Below are 22,235 nucleotides of genomic sequence, written 5' to 3'. Positions count from 1 at the left end.
TGCTAGAACCTACAGGATAAAAAGTGGTTCTGTGCAGAGGACGGGATGCCTAAATTGTCCTCCTGAGACTATTACTTTTATTGAAGTCTAAATAGTCCCTCTGTTTTGTAAGCTTTATACAGAAGCAGGAAGACCAGAGCATTAGGGAAAATACTGCTTACCTTTTTTTTACCACTGGTTAATTTTCTTTTGCTTTGCAGGCAACTATAATGATAACTTCGTTACACCACCCCATTACCAATCAGTGTTAAACAATGAAATAGCAGTGTGTTAGAGTTCATCAAATACAAGCGATATTAATAGCATAGTTAGAAAGAAAGCACTGAAAACTCTCCCTTTATGTTGGCTAATTATTCACATTGGGACTAATAATAGACCTTCAATGATATTAGGTATATTATCCAAGTTGTTGCTCTTACTGCTTTCTAGAGAAACTGATTTGAAGAGGAAATTTCTATCAACTCAAACTGCAAAAGCATGCAACCCAAACATCAGGGGTACTCTTCTCAAAGTTAGTCTATATTCTGTATTATGCACTCACTGATATAACTCCACTGATGAAAATTCCAAGTATTTAGAGAAAAAAAATAGTAAGATTATTGCTCCCCATTTGAACTTAATAGTAAGAAAAAAACCCTTCCACACACTTTGCATGTGCAGCTACAGTGATTAACTGCATATATTAGATATTTGCAAGCATAATTAGTTCGCTGTCTGCACAACTCAAATTACCCAGGAAATACTTTATTCTCCATGGTAATTGCAAACCTGATGTGCCACAACTGCCCACACCTTTTTGTGTAAAACAAGACACTTAAATATATGGAAAAACAGTTTAGAAATTTTAGTATCTTAAAAATTGATTCCATCTTTTATTAACTTAATAGGGACATTTCTAACAAACTTGTATTCAAATAAAAAAATAAAAAAAAGAAGAAACCTGTACATTCAGGAGTGGTCCAGAACTTAGCTCTGCATGGTCCCAGAAAATAATGCCAGGTAGTAAGGTCTCCAGATTCCCAAATAAATGACAGACTGGCACGTAGTGTCATGATTGTTTTTAACATACCAGCTTTTGTCAGCTGCTCAAATTTAATAAGGGGATTCACTTTGACCTATTGGGCTTTGAATGTTCACGTACATATTCTCCCCCATGTGATGAGAATATATGGGGCAGTGTGCTTCTCCCAACATCTTTGGTATTTGGAAAGCTATAGAAACTTTACTCTGTATTGAAAGTTTTCTTCGCAGGAGAGAGCCCTGAATATAAAGCTCCCACCAGCTGAGGCAGAGACCTTTCCCTCAGGCAGCCATACTCCATTTTCCTTTCTGGGAGCATTAAGGTAAGATCTCACCAGGCACTGTTCGGGAGTTGAATATATTTGTGTAGAAATCTATCAGTAGTTCAGTGAAGAGATTCAGAGGTACTAGAGCACTCAGGGAGGCTGTTCCTTTTGACGGCCAGACCAAATTCAAGCCAAAGACACAGGCCAGGCTGGATGCTGTCATTCTGTTATATATGCTCTCCTGTGAAACCTGGAAAAACATAAACATGAATATGAATAGGTATATGCAGACATGTCCCCCAGAGAGTGAGAGACAAGAGGCCATCCTGTATTGAGGATGAACCAAGGATGGGAATAGATGCCAGCCACAGGTGCATCACTGGCTTCTTAACAGCCTCAGGGCTGACTATGCAGCCTAGAGCTATGGGGCCACTGGAGTCTGTGTCCCTCAAGTACAAGATAAGATGTCAGTAAGTCAAGCAAAAAGGCTGAATTGTTTCCTTATGCTAGGAAAATTAATTGTTTTCAATCCTGCTATATGGAATCTATTGTTATCTCTGCTGGGGGACAGGGAAGGACAGAATAAACAAACAACTATCCCATCTGCTTCGATACTAAGTCCTCTATAGAATAAACCTTGAGGGCTTCAAGTTGTTTGCGAGGGTTTAGAAGGATTTTTTTTTTCTCCCACTGATGCATGACTTCACTTCCAAGAACCTCCACATGCACCCAATTCCTCTGAAGCAATGGAGGTGAAAATGGGCTGTAGGTAAAACACACAGCACTGAAATCTGTTCTGCACCTGGATGATGTGTCCTACTTCTATCTGTGGACGTGAGCCCAGAACTGTGTAGCCGGAGTATTTTTTTTTCCTCTGTGTGAGCTTGGCAGGGAATTTGTGTGTGTTTTGCTCTCCTGCATTGCATGGCTGGTATCTAAAGCCCAATGTGGTCTGGGTGTCCTATCTGACAAGTTCTCTGTTACTGTAAAGAGCCAGCAAGCTGAAGGCGCTCTGGATTCCTCCTGACCTAGGTAATTCAGCCAGTTCTTCTCAGGCTGATGGCTGCAGTTGTTGATCAGTAATCTGTCATGGGGGTGACTGGGGGGACCTCTGCATCTGACCATGCAGTCACAAACTGCAATGTACAGGTTACTCTGAAGCTGTTATCTCAGAACAGAACAAGAAATTATTGGGCAAAATCTCCTGTGTATTCTTCCTGCTACAATTTCAAGTGGAATAGGAAAGCAAAAATTCTACTTCTCAGTGTCTCTCCATTTCTACCTTGCCATAAAGCCTCCTGAAAAGGCAGCTCTATAGTACTATGAAAAGCCTGAGGACACTAAAGGAAAATCTAAGAAACATTATGCTCCTGTGAACACTTCTTAGCATATGCATAAACTCTAGTTTGCCCTCTGCCCAGTAACACAGGTTTCATTCCCCTCTATCTCCTACCGCACAGTCCCACTCTCCTTGGTGTTTTACCTAGCAAGGAGCCTATTTGCTCTGCCATGAGGGGATATAATGCCCTTTAGACATGTGCGCAGGATGGAAGTCTTTTCCTTGGGGGACATGAAGAGGCACTTATGTGCCCAAAAGCATAACATTTTCTTCCTAACCATATTAATTTTTCCAATAATAGGTACTATTTTTCTAGTAGCTACTGTGACGCTACTTCTGCTACAAATATTAAAGGCTTCAATTGTTTTTAAGGTCATGAAGCAGGGCTGGATAAAGGAAGGAGATATTAATAAGGAGATACTGGTGCCATAACCACCTTTTCAAAGGATTGACTTCACAACTTGAGAATAAAGAGTCATCACATTAAACAGCAATGCCTGCTTCATGACCTTATGCAAAACCCACATCATTCTCGCTAGAGTACGAACCACGTATAGCATGCTGACCTTCACATACTGCTCTCAATGCACTATTTAACTACACAGAAAAACCAACAAGCCCATCTCGTTCATTTTATCTGCTTCAGATGAGATCAGCTCAAATAAGAGTTCATTATATTACAGCAATGTAGCAAAAGCTAAACTACTACCAAAATAACTGATGAGGGAAAACAATTGGGACAACGTTAACAGGAGTACCCTGTTAACAAGGAGACATAGACCTAGGTATTACCCTGAAGGTAGCTGGACAATGAAGCTGGCATTTGGATACTGCTAAACATAACAAGGTTAGGGACTGCGTTCTGGCCCTTGGGTCAAGTGGCTCATACTGGCTGCATCCACACTGTGTAATGTTGTACTGTGAAACCCCTGTGGATCGAGGACAAATTATTTTTTGGTGTTTCTTTCAGCTGAAAGTCTCTAAAATAACCTGAGAGCTACAGCCCATCATGCTGTGTTTTCTATAGCACAAAACCAAAGATATGTGCTGTATATCCTAAGGCAGGTACCTTAAGTGTATACAGGGCAGGTACCCTGTGATGGCACAGAAGCATGTGGTATAGTAGTGGAGGACAGTGGAAGGTGGAAGGAGCCAAACCTGTTGCAGTTGTCTTCCCCCGGTTTTTGGGAGTGCTCCCTGACACACTCCATCCCGCAAGTCCTGTACAGGTGCTGTCTTCAAGCACTAGTTGAAACGCACCCACCTTAACCTAGCCGCTGCCTTTGAAGGCCAACGTTTCAGCAACACCACTGCAAGTTGCTGGTAGAGCTAGATTTTTCTCTTTAGGCCAACTATTTCAAAGAATGTTTCTAACTCCAAGATGAAACCATCTCTTCCCACCCGCCACCACTCTGAACATTTCAAGGAGACAGTCAATGTTGAAATGATCAACAAAAATACCCATGACACAGCCTCTCCCCTGAGAGAGAAAATCCTTAAGATAAAATGAACCAGTGATTATATCATCTGAGGCAGAGCTACACTAAGCCTTATCTGTGAGTCATCAATCACGCTGACAGTTAGGAATTCAAGGGAGACACGGCACATTGCTTCACTCCAAAATGCACAGCAATCCCTTCCTCAGCAGATCCAAGAAGTAGCGTGCAACTGAATCCAACTCTCTCTCCACAAGAATCTTTGCCAGCTCATCAAGAGCTGCAAGCAAGGAAGCCTTGTCACACCAGTGGCAATGGCTTTATCCCTCCCCGAGGGGATCAGGCTTCACGCTATCTCAACCCTGCCACTACTCCAATGCCAGATTTCTTTCTTGAACAACATGAACACATCCACTTCATCTACAACACTATCATGAGCAGCTGTTTTCTTCCAACACTAGACCACATAAGGGCAGCATGCAGTCAGCCAACCTCTTCATGGGCTACCCCTCTAAATAACTGCACCCAAACCTACGTTCTAAGAAATACAAATTACATCTTTAGCGTTTGGACTAACCCCCTTGACTCCTTCTTTGATTCCCTCACGAAGTTAGTAACTGTCATCTCTGTTTCAAGTGAAAATACACTTGCTCTGTCAATTTGACAAGCTAATAAAAGACAACTCTCAAGGGATCTAGATCGTATCTTTGAAGGAATCATCTGAACATCACAGAAAACTATTACGACAAAGAACTACGCAGCTCCAGTTTGCTGGGTTTTTTCCCCCCTTTCATTGGAACATATATAGAAAAAATCATTAAGTAATGACAGCTTATATTGAAAGAAAGTCCTCTAGAAAGATAAAACTTGTACATTGCAAAACTCATCATTGGGAACAAACACTGAAGATCTAGTGCCACATCAACAAATGCAAAATATACATCTTCACTATCCCCAAATAAACACCCAGCTCCCCCTAGCAAAATTGTGACAATTTTTTTGGGATTCCACACACTTGCATCCCAGCACCCTCATTGATACCGCAGGATTGAAACCAGACAGCCACTACACTACCTAATGCACTTAAACAGTGAAATACAGAGGGTAGAAACAGCCAATTACCATCACGTTTTAAAAATACAAGGACATCACCATCTCTTTTGCTTCTCAGTCGCAATGCTGAAAGGAACTCCACAAAACATTTTCAAAAGAAAATTACTAGATATTAAAATGCCTGCACAAACTCACTGGAAATATAAGTTTCTATCCCCCACTCTCAGCTACCTTGCAGACATGCCAACTGCTTGTATCTGCTCCATGAGGCTTAGTCATCTAATCCTTCCCAACGGGCCCTCTCATCTCCAGCCACCCCCAAGCTTTGCTGGTGCTAATTACACTTTTCAATTGGACAAGCGATTGAGACAAAAGATTAATTCAGAGCATTTTTTTTTCCAGCTTGTACCTGGCTTTAACTTTGCTGCTTCAGTTACAGATCTGAAGCATAGCTCATGGGCCCCAAAACCTTGTCCACTTTTTCTAGTTGGTCCAAGTTTGATGTTCTGAATTTGGCAGGTTTTTACAATGGTTCTTTCAGCCAGTCAGCCACCCTTCCTCTGCATCAGGTGCGACTGCAGGGACAGAAATAAGCAGCAGAGAGGGAAAGTGTGCAAGCGTAGGGAGGGGGCTGTTATCAGCTGGTACCAAAGCGAAAGACATGGTTGTAAAAACACAATCTAGACGATATTATTGCCTCTACAAACTTTCCTGATTGTTTAGCCTTGGACTGTCATGGAAAACTACGATTATAGTTTTCTACTAAATGGTTTCTGGCTTCAGAACTGGGTAACTGTAGCCCTCAGCATGCTTTGCCAAGTAATTTGCAGGAAGACTTCTTTGAGCCCTTTAAGTTTGCATGTGCGTTCATAAATCCACTTCACTGCATGTGCAACACAAGGCTTGTGGAACACAAACACTTGTTTGTGCACACTCATCTCTTGTGAGATCAGCTGAGCAAGCACAAACACTTTTTTACAGACATAATTCAGGGACTGACTTGTGAAAACCGGTCTTTGTTTTCGCTCTTGCTCCTGGTTGCCCAGTGCTGCCTAGGCACCTCAGTCCACTGCAACTCCAAGGGGACCCTGCAAATCCCTCTCTAGTGGCCAGATGCACTGCAAAGTGGAAATGGACAGCTTATTCCTTTCACAGCATGCTGGGCTCATTACCGGCAAAATCATTGCTAATCTAAGGTTAAAGAATTTGGACCTATTTTTGAAATTCAAGTCTTTTACTTCTATAGGAGTTGCACTGTCTTGCACCCTTGGACTAGAAGGAGCTGTTTCATTAAGTAAGGGGGTTGAGACTGCAGAGAAAATATGGATTATTTTTTTTTTTTTCTTCTTCCACAAGCCTGTATCAAACCTGGAGTGTTCAAAACCTGTATCTAGTGATTACATCCCACTTCATGAAATTACCACAAGTACCTCTTGCACTACTCAAGGCTGAGCTCATGGAAGAATTAAATTGCCTCTTATATGTAAGGAGGTTGATGCTTGCAGGTAAAAACTAGGATTATTGGTAAAGTGCTCTGTTAAAGTTTGAATTGTGGCAGCTTGTGCAGCACACCGATCTGCAATGAATAGAAATCTCTAGCTCCTAGATTGTTTTACGTTCCCTTGACCTTTCCAAATGCAAATATTCCCTGAGACATTAAGGATGAGAAGTCATGGATCAGCAAAAATTGCAGATCTGAGCACTAGTATCAACTTGACGCTGTGCTTTACATAACAAGGCATACTCAAAAATAATGCTATGTTCTGTTGCCCAATTACAGAAAACACTATATAGTACTTTTGCACACCTCATTAACACCTCAAGTGCTCAGCTCTTAAGTGTGTTGAGATGGTGCATCTATTATTGGAACAAAGTCACTTACACGATTCATAACACTGAGGAGAGATATCAGTTGCTAAAATAATAGCAAACGACATGAGGATTTCCTTAATAGCATTAGAGTTCAGCTAAGCAACAGTAAACGAACGAGTGGGTATTACAGGAACCCTGCAAGTACTGTCTGAGTGAGGGTCATATCAATGTGTTTCCTTTAATCTTGCTTTTCTGTAGTGTTTTGATAGAAAAAAGGATTGTTTCTGAAATATGCTACTGGCTAGAATATGGCAAACATGATTGTAGCCCAAGAACAGTTACTGAGAGCTAATTCCTCCACTGGTGAAAATCAGCATCATTCCACATACATGATTGCTTTGGTGGGCTCTGAGGACTTCTGAAGGCTAGATCACTTTAATTAGGTGTCAATACACCCTGATCCTCAATTTTAGGCACCTGGGTTTGAAAAATGCAATCTGGAAAAGGCAGTGCATTGGATAAGGCAGAAGGAAGGGAAATTTACACTCCTATTACTGTCTTTTCCCACACATAAACTGGCAACCAAAGGATGTCACTAGGCTAACTGTAGTTTGTAATGGATGTTCCCCAAACCCTCAACACTTGTGGGGTTTCCAAAAATGCATTTAAAAAATATCAGCAAATTAAAAAGTAGGACAAGAGACACATGATTTCATTTATTCTGAAGCATACCAAGAATCCTTGCAAAATGGCATGGTCGAAGTTTTTCATTTAACACTGTAGTAAATTACAGGATGAAAGGCTATTTTAAACAGGAAAATGTTATTTGTAAGATTTAAGATAAAATATTTTGGTGATTGTTGTTCTAAAGCTCATTAATATTTGTATCATTTTCTAAACTGACACTAATTTATTTGGTGTTTTAGTTGCTCAAGATTTATACTTTGGAGGAAAAAAAAAAAGGTAATTTCAACTATTTTTTCTCTGGCACTGAAAATTACACGACCACTATTTTCAGGCTTTTTTCCGCTCCAAAATAGGAAAAACCCAAAACCTAAATCAATAAACATACATTTGTGAATGTGGAGTCGGGGGGACAGGACTTTTAAATGTTCCAGTACAAGCACAGTTCCATTTAAATTTACACAGTAGTTTTCATTACACCTGAAGAATTTCATGGTGAAGGGATGGCCAGACCATTGCTTAGCAGTGATTCTTATTAGAACCGGAGGGTTCTGCATCCTGAGTTCACTCTGTTGGCAAGTACTGCACCACCACCTCACCATATTTTAAAAATTCTTCAGTTTTATTGTCTGTGGAGATTTTAAATGTTGAATTATCAAGAACAGATTTAGAAAAAAAAGACTGGCACTACTTTGTAAGTGTTGCCTATACTTACCATATGGAGAAAGCATATCAGATATTTCAGAACAATGTAATTGTGTTCAGGAAGTCCTTGAATGATTTGCTTACATCTGGTGACTCGTAAACTGCTCTCCACACCTGCAATGTCAAAGTCAGTCTTAAGTCCAAAACATCAGCTATTACCAGGAAATAATACCTTATTTATATCTGCTGGAATTACTTTAGATATCTGTCTGTAAAACTGACCACAACATTCAGCTCTACTAACCTCCACGACCACAGTAACAGGCTTATCCCTTTGAATGACCCTATCATATTTTGTATTATCATATATCTGGTTAAGACTAACCTCCAGCGTATTTTCTCAATTCAGTGAAATTGCCAAAATAATTTGTTTGCTAGAGAGGACTTTCCAAGGTCTTGATTTGTATCCTGTTATCTCTCCACGCACTGAATCCAGATGTCTACTTTTTATGCTTTGATTTTATTCTTGCTGAGACATAGTCCTGCCCAAAATGCTCTTTTGGCACTCTACTAACTTTAAAAACACTTTTGTGATTCTGCAGGAAACTATTCTCTCTTGCCAAAAATTTATCAGATGGCCACTTGGGTGGGTAAGAATTTTCTCGAGATGAAGCTAAGCAGGTTTATTAACTCATTTCTACAGATGGGCAAAACCAGAACTGGACCCCAAACTCCTTGCATCATCTAGACAGTCTGGGTGAGAATTATGCTAACACTGGATAATATTTCAGATGCTGTTCTAACTGACTTTTTTTTTTTCCTGGAATATTGTAATTATTTTAGTACTGGAAGTTTAACACCAATTTGGAGAAAGGTTTGATGATTATGATCATGCCTGACCTAACCAGGTCATCTGTGATGGTATTTTTTTTGCATTTGTTGCATTTCTCTCTCCCTCTCCCTGACACAGCTAGAGGTGCGTGTAAGTATGCGTGCATGCACAAAATTCCAGCATGTTAAATGTTCCCTTAAGCTCTGGATTAAATACATGACACAGTGTATTAAATACACAGTGTATACTGTGGTGAGCTGTGTTGACATTTTTCCTACTGTAAAGCTACCAGTTCCCATAAGACACAATAATCTGAATCCCAAGAATTTTTTTGTCAGCCTTCTGCAGAGAAAATAATGCAGGAAGTGTAGCAATACTGGGTAAAGGAACTCTTGTTAGCAGTTTTCATGACCTGCCAAAGAAGAAGTTATTTGACAATTACAAACAAGGTTTTATTAATCTTTTTAGTCAGTCACTTGGCTAATTTATTTCACAGCTCTCATCAATAACTCTTTAAAAAATGTTTCAGATGAGACACTGAAGAGAAAAGTGTCACTATTTTTTCAAAGTACTGCAAAGCAGAGATACTGTATTTCTGGGTTTGCAGGTTAAGAGATGTAATAGATACATCACACACTGCTCTGGCGTCTTCCAGAAGACAGAATGAGAATTTTCAAACCATCCCAAGACAGCTGTCTGCGATCACACCTCTTCAAAGCTCCCTTCTGCACTGTATTCACAGAGAATATGCCTTTGCTGCAGTCCAGCTTGGCTCTCAAGCTTAAGACCTTTTAAAATCAGGATATCACCACAGCATAAGGAAAAGATAGTGGACATCACACTGCATAACAAGAAAGCCCAAGAAGAAATTATCTTAAACTCCACTTTTCAACATACTTTGTCAACATTTAAAACGCCAGTAAACAAAAATAACATAGAATGAACGTTTCACAGGCGCTTTGCCAAGCAAAACTTCCCAGTGTTCCTAGGACAATGCATTGCTCTCAGATTCTTTTCAGACTTGTTCTCATTTTTCACTTAGCTCTATCACAAAGTAATATCATGTCCAGAAAGTCAGCACAAGATTAATTCGGTAAAAATTAGCATTTATACATCCTTTTTCCAAATTTCCCCTATTCTTTCCAGTTCTGAGTGACTATCCTTAGTCCTTCCATTTCTACCACCTTCCTATGAATAGACCTGTTTTTCTCAATGCCCTGAGATATTTATTGTGTGAACAGATGAATCCTTGATTTGGAAGGTGGTGACCTACAGACTTGCAAAGAGCAAAACACTACAGAACTTCAGAGGATTCTGAACATGACCTGATTAAGTTTTTTAATGGAAATACATGAATAAAGTTGACAGGAAACAGTATGCGCAGATGCTAGTGACGGGCACAGTATAAGAATTTTAGCTAGAATACAGTATAGCTAGGTACAGTAATTGCTGTACTTCTACACTTTACAAACATGTAGCACTTGAGATTTATCCCCAGTCTGAATTATTTTAGTGCCCTACCCCAACAGCACCAGTCATTATAGCGATGATAACCTACGCTTTACAACAGCACCAGCCCATGGTTACCAGAGGTACACTAACAGACTGTTGGAAGCCGTACTCCATTTAGATATAATTTCCTCAAAAAGCAGGTTTTGGAAAAATGTGTGCTTGTGACTGGAAGCCCTATGGGTTCCCTGCTAGCTTGAGTATAGCCTGGATGGCAAAATGCCAGCCTCTACACGTACTAGGTACTAACTCCCAGATATTCTGGGATCTCAGATATTCAAGCCTCATGTATTAGGGGGTTGCCTTGCCAGCATTATAAACTCCTAGGCCCTGACAAAGGCCACATAATTAAAGTTTTATAATTCATAGTTTCATGTGGTACCAGATCTTTAGATAATCAATGTCTTCTCACAGCTTTAGATCCTTTTTTCCCCAATATGTTATCCCATGGGAATAGCTGCAATAAAAACAATCCCCTTCCCACAAAAAGGAAAGAAGCATACAAATGACCAACTAAATCTTGTTTCCACAATTCTGCCAATGCTGCTGCTAAAACTAAAGCTGCTTTGACATAACTTGTGTCACTGAGACTGACTCAGTGCTGTGCCGTGAAATGAAAATGGAGCCCTGACAGTGAGAAGTCTGGTCCAATTCTTAATAATACAGTATGATATACAGATAAACCAGTAAACCTTGTAAAAAGCAGAGAGGGTCTTGGTAACCCTGACCACCTTGCTCTGGTACAGATTATGAGGTTGTCCATCCATGGCTGCAGTGAAGCACTAATAATATTATATACCTGCAACTGCGTCATGGTTAGCAAACAGCAGTGATTATGAATTAACCAGGTCCAGTTCAACTTGCTATATAAATTTTTCTAAAACTTATTTATACTCACTGGTGATTCCAAGGATATGATCATAACACTCAAATGTTAGTAATGGCTGAGGGAGTTCCCTAAGGAAAGTCTTTAGGATAACAGCAGGAATATGGATATCATTATAATCATCAAAATTCACAGACTTGCCTAAAAGGAGAAAGAAAGGAAAAAAGGTGTTCAATAATATGTTGTACTTTTTCTTTAAACTACTGCTTAAAAACTGTTTCACACTACATTTTGAACAGAAAACCTCTTGGCTTTCTGCTGCTGGTAACTCCTGGTATTTTATTTTTGTATTTTTCATAGTTTTATTAATCTTGCTGTAAGAGATTCTCCCCATAAAGGCATTTCATAAAGTGACTTCACAGGGAAGTCAGTGACTTTCAAAATTACTTCACTACATTTCATATATTAGGTAAAATTATAGTTCTTTGCCATAGCCATGGAAAAACACCAGAGGCAAAATGACCCAGAGACATTGTACTTCATAACTACAGTAATTCATTAGCTGCTACAGATTTTGTAAGCTCTGACCTGACATCAACTGATGACTTGCTATTCAGTAAACGTTAAGTACCTGTTGCTGTCTTTCAGGTTTCTGTACTAGTGCTCTTATTATTTTATGTTACAAATGGTTTTATGATTAACTAATTATAAGAAAGCTAGCATTTCTGCTTTACCAACAAAACCAAGATCAACAAAGCCCTCGCACTATTACTGGCAATGGTATGATGACGACTTACCCTGATTGTAGAGTTTCTGAACATCTTTGATAGTCTGGATGCTGGCTGACCTTCTGAAGAGGCCCTCTACTTGTAGTCCTGTAAAAACAATTAATGCAGGTCTCATCTGTCAAAGCTGTCACTCTCTTGTTGTTCTCTATAGGTTCAGTTGAAAACAGAACAGAGGGAGAAGGTTTGGGCGCAAAGCCACTTGATACACTCATTTTTTGGAAATAAAGTCATTGAGAATAGAATGTAGGATCAAATCGTGTTTCTGCATTGCCTACGGCACTTTCTTTAACATGTCTCATAGAAATACTACCACCTTTTCTTAAGTGTTTTAGAGTGTCTTGCCAACTACAATTTTTCTTTAAAAGTAGCTTTCAATTGCACCTAATGACATAGAAGCAGGAGATTTAGATTTACCAGGCTGCTTATGTACCCACTCTCACTGAGCATATTTGCAAACTGAGCCCCAAACCATGCCTGTAAATCTATTGAAGTAAATTTTCATAGACACGTTTCAGAGACTTTTGCACAGAACCCCAAGCTCTACTTGAAAGTGCTCCACTGACTAGATTTAGAGTCTTAGCTGGAGTTTAGCTGAATACAGCTCCTAGTTACTTTCTAAGCATTTATGCCCTTGCCTGTTAAATTCCAGGTTGAATATTAAAACTTCAGTCCATGCACTCAGTTCGAGAAGGAGTATGACATCTCAAACTACAATACCTAAGAAAGACATGTGTGGTTACTAAAGGAACCAAATGGACAAAAACGATTATCTATTTGACCACTTGCTTTATTCCCGACCAGGTCATGTTTCAGTTGAATAAAGTTATGGCAAATGGCATCACTGTAGTAAAACTGTTCCATTAGATTTATAGCGCAACCTGTCTGAAGGCATGGTTTTTGAAGTGGCAGCTGTGAACAGCTAGCTCGTCAAGGCATTGCCCTCAGCAAACAAGAAGTGCAATAATTTCCCGAGAATTTGTCAAATATTATGCTGGCTGTCAGTGGACTAGAGGTTTTCTGTAGAAACAAGTCTTTCAGAAAATGGACATCATAAACGCTTGCAATTCGGTTTGCAGGAATTGGTTTAATGGTTAATGCTTTAATCTAATGTGAATCTCACTGTATAAACTACAATGTAATAAATATCAATTTTTAACATGTTTATGCCTTTATTGGCTAAGCTTTCAAGAGTCTAATTAAAGACATTAATCTGTAGTGTAGACAGCAGCTGTACTTGTCTGGCCCTGCATCCCATCAATGTTACTGTAATGGCACATAACGCTAAGCTCGTGCTGGATATGTTTTTTGGAGGTCTGAGGGGGAAAAAGCAACTTTTATCCTCATCTGCAGAAATCTGGAATACAGGCAATATCCGTGCTTCTTCCAGAATTCATTTTCCAGGTCAGCTGAAATGGAATAAACATACAGCAATTTGTTTGATCACAGGTGGCAACAAGCCAACTACCAAAGCAGATATCTCCAATCCTTCTTACATTTGTAGGCAACCTATCCAAATGACGTGACACTAATTAAATGCAGGTTAGTGCAATTGCTAGGAAAAAAGAAAAAGCTATATTCTCCTTCTAAAGCAAAAGAACCTCAACAGCAAAAGAGCCACATCTTTTTTGCATAAAAGATGCTCGGACCAGAAAATAATATATTATAGCAATTTTTAAATAAAGCATGGGGTCATAACTTCAGCCTACTGGTAAACAGAAATATGAGTCAACAGCAATTATGCTATTCAAGGGGGAAAACAGTGAGCCTGGGTACAGAGACAGCCCTTTTGCAATATATTTTTCTGACTTCTGTGATGCATTCAAACTGAGCAGGATACTTTTTTTAGAAGTCTGTAAGTCTATTAATTGCTCTCAGTGCTTTCTGTGCTTAGGCAGGGCAAGGGAAAGCTACCTGAAAAAATGACTTGAATGATGGTGTTTCCCATGTCACATAACCTGAGCAGCATTAGCATATGCCCCCAACTGGGGTCTCATAATAAGGCATGGGAAGGAGGAAAGGCACTTGAAGCCTCTCGTTTATTCCACTGTTTTGGATAAATACACAACCTTACACAGAGTCAGGAAATACTTTCTCCAAACCTGCCTCCTCTTTTTCAGACACTACAAGAAAAAAGCTCCAGTTCTTGGAACTATGATAATTAAGCTAACACAAGGTGCCTGCACTAAAATAAAATTAATCACTTTGTCTTCTTTTTGCAGACAAAATACATGCCAGAGCCACCAGAGTTATGGGATGAGGAAACAAAATTGGCTGAAGACAATCCTGGTCATTGCAGCTCAAAGCATTTATTTTTGTCCTTTTAAAAAAATAATTTTGAAATAGCCTATTTAATTTTTGTTAGTAGTGTTCTTCAATCAAATCCCGTTTACAGCATGACTCATGTCAGCTGTCCCTTTAAAGAGAAATGGGTTTTTTTGTGTACAAGTTGAACTATTTTGCCATTAATAGCATGGGTAACACAGTCCATAGAGAAGACCAACCCTGCAGCAGCAGTGCTTGCCAGAACACGGCTAGGGGTTGATGGACATGAGCAGCTAGCCTGGGCTTCTCAGTTCTGATAAACACGCAGCTGCACGTCACTCACATATTCTATCAATGCTACAGAGCCTCTGTTGAGATAACTCAGCACAAACTGCTCCCTGCCCCTCACCAAAAAAAATACAGATAGATAGATATAGAGATCAGTGGACTTTTGCTACCCTGCACTAAACTCTCCAGAACAAAAAGAGCGAAATTTTGTTTTAAATATTAAGTGCTATACAGAAAAACGTAGTATGTGACTAGTGAAGAAGCCATCTGTATTCAAGAAAAAGTGATTCTGCAATTGAGAACTTAACGGAGTAATTATTTAAATGTCAGTAATCATAAATGAAAACAGGCAGGCACTTCATTCCACATTGAAATAAGATGGCTTTTACCACAGTAGACAAAATTTCACAGTGCAATGACACAACTGTGTCACACTCCGAATTAATAAACTGTTGCTAAAAATACTTAACCCCCTTCTACCCCCCCGATCAGTTGTCCCACAGGAAAGACACAGAAAATCAAAACTGATAAAGATAAATTAAAGCAACACATGCTGTCACATTGCTGCAAACTTGTCAAAGAAAGAGAGATGAGAAAATTACATTCTTTTTCTTTCAATCATCCTTGATTTGAGGGTTGCTGGCATCAAAAACCTCTGTTAATTTTGCTATTTCTCTTCTGAAAGTAGACAAGAGTGAGCATCTGAATTCCTTCTGTCCCAAATTGAGTTTGGAAATGTTTCTTTTCACTGGGGTCCTGCCAAGTCTCAGGAAGTGTCCATCCTGATTTGGAAGCAGTTTTCATTCTCATTAATACAACTGAGTTAGACATCTTCTTGCAGATTACCTAATTCTAGTAAGATTCCTTTTTAAAAATTAGAACTAATTTATTTCTAATATGAGAACTGATGAGTTTATAGCATATTTTAATTGTCCATCTTCAATGTAACATCTTAAATGCCCAAAGTGGTGGCAATTGTGAATTTTTATGCTTAAGACAAATTCGAGATTTTTTTTTTTTAAAGCTAGAATACAGTGCAAGTTTGAGGAAGAGATTGCACAGCCTTCCTTTCCCTTGTATTCTGTGCAATGAATAAAGAACAAAATGAGCATGATGTCTGCAGTTTGTAAAGATGATTTGCACTGCAAGAAGGTGCACAGCAGATCAAGGGCAGAGGGGAAGAGAAGGGACAGTTCCAGCCCTACTGAAAAGCTGAGCAGCAGCAGCAAGGATGTAGAACTGTGCATCCTCCACAGAAGCCAAAGTGTATTTGTGTCCTTGCAGTTTTGAACGGCATAGTCTCTAGCCTTTGGATTTATGAATGAATATTCTCAGTTTACACTTGGCACCTCTGAACATAATTTATTTACAATGCCTGAGCACCAAAATCACAGACTGTGCTTATTACAAGGTTCATTTTTATTTGATGGCACACGAACCAGTCTTGGGATTTATCTCATCTCCATGAACCCTAGGTAAAAACACTCACATGAAAACAAAGGAGCCAAGAACTCAGAAATGCTTATATGGCCAATGTCAAGCTTTCTCGGTGTTGCATTTTTAAAAGATATTTGATTGATCACAAGAAGTGGAGGCCAGGAGGCAAACTCGCTAAGCTGCAGCAATCCAAACGTATTCAGAATGCATAACCATCCATCTCTACCCATTCTGACTATCACCATCAGGATGTATTCATTCACATTAAAAAATGGAACCCAAACTTTCTCCATCAGCAAGATTTGTTGTGCTTCATGGAGGGGATGAGGAGGAAAGATTAATCACTGTTTACCACTGCTTCTGCTATTGAACAGATAAAGGACAGCTTTAGTTGTCACCATAATCGTACCATAGGACATTTACTACTTTATCATTAAACTTCTATAGCATGGTTATTACCATTTCATTTACAAGTCTTAGTCATCGCCCAGGACTCTCCTGTGGTACCAGGAGACAACATCAAACAAAAACTTTGTGGTGCAAAGCCCTTCCAGTCAACAAAAGAGATGAGGTAAGAGAGACTCGGCAAGGGGGGCTACTGCAAGATAATTTTCCTACAGGGCACAGTTATCTTGTCTGCTTTATAATTCTGTAGTGTGATTCCTTCACCATGAGTTTATTGTCCCATCACTTCTGAGCCACTGCTGATCTCACATGGTCTCTTTAGTAATCAGTTCTCTATGCAATTTTTTTGTAGCTGTTTCCTTATATGGCCATTCTGTAGAATGCAAATGTTACCAAATTTTGGAAATTTTTACTAATAATCCCAGCAGGTTAGCTTGGTTTTAAATTGTTTAAAACACGGACAAGCATGCCATTTATACCTTTGGGGATACTCTCTAAAACATAACATACATTAACAATAATAATCCTACCTATGTATTTCAAACTGGTATTTTGCATAAGACCAATACAAATGACAGTGTATTAATATTTGAGATAGGCTTGAACAACATTCCTGCCCTTTGTAACCTATTTGACATCTTCATGCAGGTCTGAACAGTGCAGTTTATACCCACCATAATGAATCAAATAAAAATTCCCTTAAAAGCTGTTGCCTGACCTCCAGATGTTGGGGGGGTTTGCAAACAAAATACGGATTTTGCCATGCAGTTCTATTTTTAGTGTGTATCAGTTAGTAGACTCAAACCGCAGGTCAGAGTTTAAAAACTGAGAGAGCATGGTGAATTGTACTAATACTGACCTAAACAAACACCAAAACCACCAGCCACACACCAGTTAGCTTTTAATTTATCACGATACCTTATATCCAGCCTGTAACCTGCTTTTCTAGAAGAAAAGACATGTAAGTAAAAGACACGAAAGGGAACTTCTGCTGTGACATCTTATTAGAGTGTAAAAGCAGAAGTGCATTTCTGAATCCTAAAGCCTACAACAGATAAAACCGCCTCGGAGGCTGGGCAGCTCTGAAGCAAAGCGGGCCCCTCTGCCCTGCCGGATTGGTGTGGGCAGCACCAGCAGCTTCAGCCACCTGCACAACCCCGTCCCTGAGCGTTACAGAAGCCATACACACAAAGATGCATCCTGCATAGCATGGCATTACTTATATTCCCGGTTACCAAAATCATCGGTTAGAAGTGACAGCCCCCATTTACAGTCTCACTTCAGCACAGAATAGGTTGCTGAGGACATGTGGGGTCATACCAACCAGAGAAAGAAAATTACTACCCGGTGGCTCCATAAGCTGGGCTTTTTGGAGAAAGGGCCTGTGAGCAAAGCATCAAGATCATTACCGCCAAAGGAATGACACCAGGTTAAAAACACTTACGAATTGTTCTGACAAGAGAGTGAATATTTAATTAAGGAAGGTAATTTCTCACGGCATGGTAGAGATAAGGTAGTAAAAAAAAAAAGAAATCTTATTTAGTGCAACTGCAAGTCAACCCTTGCATTTATAAACTAGACAGATGAACAGGTTGTGGTTTTGAGGCTGAGCATTGAAAAAAAGTGTCCTCTGGTTTGCTGGTTACTATGAAGATCTAGTCACAAATGTGCTATGTTAAACCTACCCTTCCTCTTTGGCCTGACTAAAACATAGCTGGGTTCAGGGTGATACTGACACCTTACTTCTGAAATTAAGAGCACTTCTGTGGTTTGGTCCAGAAGATGAGCTCTGAGGCTTAGTCTTAATGAGGTGATGATTTTCTCAGATACTCAGAACTCATTTTAGGAAACCAATTCTTCCCCTGTGAAGGTTAGCAGGAACTGAAATTAAGCATTTTTAAAATTCGGTATTAAAAACTTTAAAACATTTTTTGCTCTAAAGTGGAGCTAGAATGAAAGTGGTGAAATGGCTACTTTCTCTTCATTTGTTGAAAAAATAACATGAAAATTATTATAGACATTAAGAAACTTAGTTTATTGTGTTTATTGTAATAGTGTCTGAGGCATCAGCCATAATAGATCTCATTTATATAATGCAAACAGATGTAGAGGAATCTCTGCTTATGGTAGATTCTTTAGTCTCTGTTAAGGTACTGGGTGACTTAAGAACTGGATCCAGTGAGAGTCATCTTGCTTAGAAACAGCTATCTAAATATGCAGTCGGATAAATATACGAGGAAGAAACCCGCGCTCACTGTCATAACTCTAGTTTGGCAGTTAGGGATGAGGACATGCTTGCTGCTGTCAGAGCCCACTCAATAACTCAGTACAAGAAGGGAAGTTTTGGCTCATTTGTACAGATGAGGATGCCTCCGCACTGGGAAGAACACCTCTGCCAACAGTGTTGTCTGAAACTGAGGCAGAAAATTTAAACATCAAGGAGGAAAAATGTGACATGAAGCAATCTGTCAAAGGGATTGGAGTCATTAAGATGGAAAAGGCCGGGTGAACTTTAGAGACTCAAAGTTTCCTTAGCCTGGTAGCATACTATTGCAGGCTGGTGCCTAGTTTGAATACCAGCACAGCTCCTGCATCAGATCTGTTCAAGAAATAAGAGCCTAAGCAGTACAGAATGGACTTAACAGCTGTCAGAGGGTCTCTGATATTTCCAGAAATCTTAACCCTGTGGATGATTTTGCAGAAGCTTTGGTGATCTACGCCAGAGTTTCAGGAACTGATTTCAGGTACATAGATGTGAAAATGTAGCAATGGAAAGAAAGAGTGGATATACTGCACCTAGGGTGAAAAACAAAACCCACTCCCTGCTAATTCTGCAAGGCTGGAAACTATGCCAAAATCAAATGGAATAGGGTAATGACAGTGAATTTTTGTCATTTCCGGAAGATGAACTGAAGCTCTCACTGTGCTCACGGCCACGTCTGGAGTGCAAACAACGCTGCCAGTCAGCCTCCTGGGCCTGCCAGCATGGGAACCGACACTCGCTGAAGCTGATGGCAGAATTGAGATATTCCAGATTTAGAGAAAGAATTAAAACCATAGCAGACAGCAGGTACAACAGATACCTGCACACTTATAATCAAGTGCAAAAAAATGCATGTCTATCACCTACTGCTTAACAGCCTTGGCATGGCAGGTACTTGGCTTTCAAGCATCAGCTGGCTGAGAATGTCAGAAAACACTCTACCTGACAAGCCATCTCTCCTTAGAAATCTGGTTTGTGGAGATCTCCTTATGATTGGGAATATGACAGCTCTGAGCAAACCTGGGCTTGGTTGGAAAATATCAATGTTGACAGAGCCCATGCCCTTCCTTCCTGGGGGCACAGGACAGGGAGCTGGGGAAAAAAAATGAGACAGTCCGGCTCACAAGTGCATGGCTGGACTACATATCAGTGGCCAGCATTAACATACCACTAACTTGCAGAGATGCCTAAAGTAGGACAAGGGCTTTGTTCAGAAGTATCATCACATTTCCTCAGAGACTATTCTTTACAAACTGTGCTGATGCTGCACCGAACAGATAAGTTTTTAGCCAAAAAAAGATGAAGTTTGGAGAAAACCCAAGGATGATTACTGCTTTCAGAATAACAGACATTTCATCTAGGAGAAATTCTGTGATGACAAGGTTGAGCCAACCCTTTCTTTTATCACAACCATGAGAGCTAAAACTTGCTTTTTTCCCCCCCTGTACTGCACAGTTGGCATTGCTGCTTCAGAAAACTGTGGGTATCTGAGCTAGACTCAGCAGTTGCTGAGAGGGAAGAGTATGGGACTGGTGCAATAGTGATGAGACCAAACACCCAGAAGGAACAAAAGCAAGACATGGAGGAGTTTTTGTGTCAGATTGGTGCAAGAATTACTAGTTATTGGTCAGCAGCACAATATAATGATGGCCATAAACCTCCTATTTCTTTAAAATCTTTAAATATGTCCAAGGAAGTGCCAGATATGCAAAGCCTTCCTCCCAAGCACAGCCAAAAGTTTAAATCAATTAACATTTCAGTGACTAAATTTTCACTCAATTTCTAAATAATAACAGCTGTGAGAAGTAATGATGTCAGTGCACATTCATCCTCATTTTAGCTCTCTTGGCTCCTGTGATTAGTGAGGAAGAGGTATTTGCCTATTAAGATAAGCTAAATATATGTAAGGATGATTGTTTTGTAACAATTTAAAACATGAAAAAGTCTGGCTTTCATCTGCAGATGGGGCATGCACTGATACACTACAAGCTCTAATTATCCACTTACAATTATAATTACAGGGATTGTCTCAAGCTGCCAGTCACTCGCCTTCAACATTCTTAGTAGTGAACTATTTACATTCCCTGTATCCAACCATAATATTTGATACAAGCTACACCTGCAAAGTTTTCATTAGCACCAGTCTGGAAACAGCACATCCAAACAGCTTTATGGGCTTGAGTGGAAATCCTGAATTTGGACCAAGAGGCCTGCAATAAAGTCTATTAGGAACTCTTCATTTACTGCAGATCAGTAGGTACCTTTAATAGCAGAACTGGCCCCACTCCAGTACTTGGCCTTGGCTGCTGCAGGTATTTTGAAGATAAATCAGCAATTTTAAGAGGCAAGGAGCTAGCTGTTCTGTACACAAGCATCCCTATAGATGCTGTGCTCCACTGCTTGCAAACTGTAAACAGGTATCCACTGCAGTGGATATCTCTCTCATTTTCCTACACGTATCATTAATCAACTTCACTCAAGGTATGAAACCCAAACAAAAATAAAATGGGCAGTTATTTAATGTTCTTATTTACCATGGGGTAAGCTAAAATACGAAGGAGCATAGCCTACCAATGAGGGCAAGATACTAAGTGTCTAGTCTGTCCTCATTTAAATCAGTATGATCTTGCACTGATTTAAATGAAGCCAGGATTTCTCTTGAGAATCAGCAATAAAGCTGAGAAGCAACATTTTTCTTGCCCCCCCCCAGTTTTCTCTTCACAACTGTGAAGTCTATTCAGTACAAGTTTTTAAAAAGTTTGAAATTTCTCACTTAGGGTTCAAATAAACTCAAACTCAGACCAATCCCTAGTGGCAATAGTTAAAATGAACAGAGATCAATGATGCATACTATTTGAATACTGAAAGCAAAGTGTACCTTGTTCAGAATGACAGCTCAAGGATACAAATTAAGAATTGGGAATATTGTGGGATATAGGTTTTGGGTGAGCCTGTCTACAGAATACTATAATTTACTCAATTTATGTTTTATATTATTTGTGTTCTGTCAATACAAATAGCTCTTTAAATGAAGAAAATCTCAGATAAAACTCATTTAACAGCAATATAGAGATCTGAGTCTGGTTTTTGTCTTAACAAAAATCATGCTGATCCTCAAAATTTGTTCAAACATTAACCAAATTTTATGGCATATTAAACACCAGTGATGTTTCCTTTTTTTTTTTTAAATAACTGAACCAAACACATTTTTATTTTCTTCATTTGACACACCTATTAAAAATTCACACCCTTCTTTCAGGGATCTTAGGAATCATTCCCAGTTCTGCCACCGTGTAATGTTGTGCCAGTCACATAACTGTGTTATGCTCTGTTTCTGTTCTGTCACCTGTAATATAAATGTACCTAGGCT

General features: G+C 39.5%; 1 protein-coding gene across 1 annotated transcript in view; it reads right to left on the bottom strand.

Moving 5' to 3' along the window:
* Positions 1–965: 965 nt before the first annotated feature.
* ARHGAP8 (Rho GTPase activating protein 8) overlaps positions 966–22,235 on the bottom strand; it is a 69,877-nt gene continuing 48,607 nt past the window's right edge. Inside the window, exons 10-13 of the mRNA XM_072876189.1 lie at positions 12,220–12,297; positions 11,495–11,623; positions 8,326–8,429; positions 966–1,536 (exon numbers count right to left, since the gene is read on the bottom strand). Coding sequence (XP_072732290.1) covers positions 1,339–1,536; positions 8,326–8,429; positions 11,495–11,623; positions 12,220–12,297 — 509 coding nt within the window. The 3' untranslated portion in view covers positions 966–1,338. The remainder of the gene's footprint in view (positions 1,537–8,325; positions 8,430–11,494; positions 11,624–12,219; positions 12,298–22,235) is intronic.

This window comes from Ciconia boyciana, chromosome 1, assembly GCF_034638445.1.
Source record: "Ciconia boyciana chromosome 1, ASM3463844v1, whole genome shotgun sequence".
Lineage (NCBI taxonomy): Eukaryota > Metazoa > Chordata > Aves > Ciconiiformes > Ciconiidae > Ciconia > Ciconia boyciana.
The sequence above is the reverse complement of the archived record's forward strand: the minus strand, read 5'-3'. Positions and strand labels throughout refer to the sequence as shown.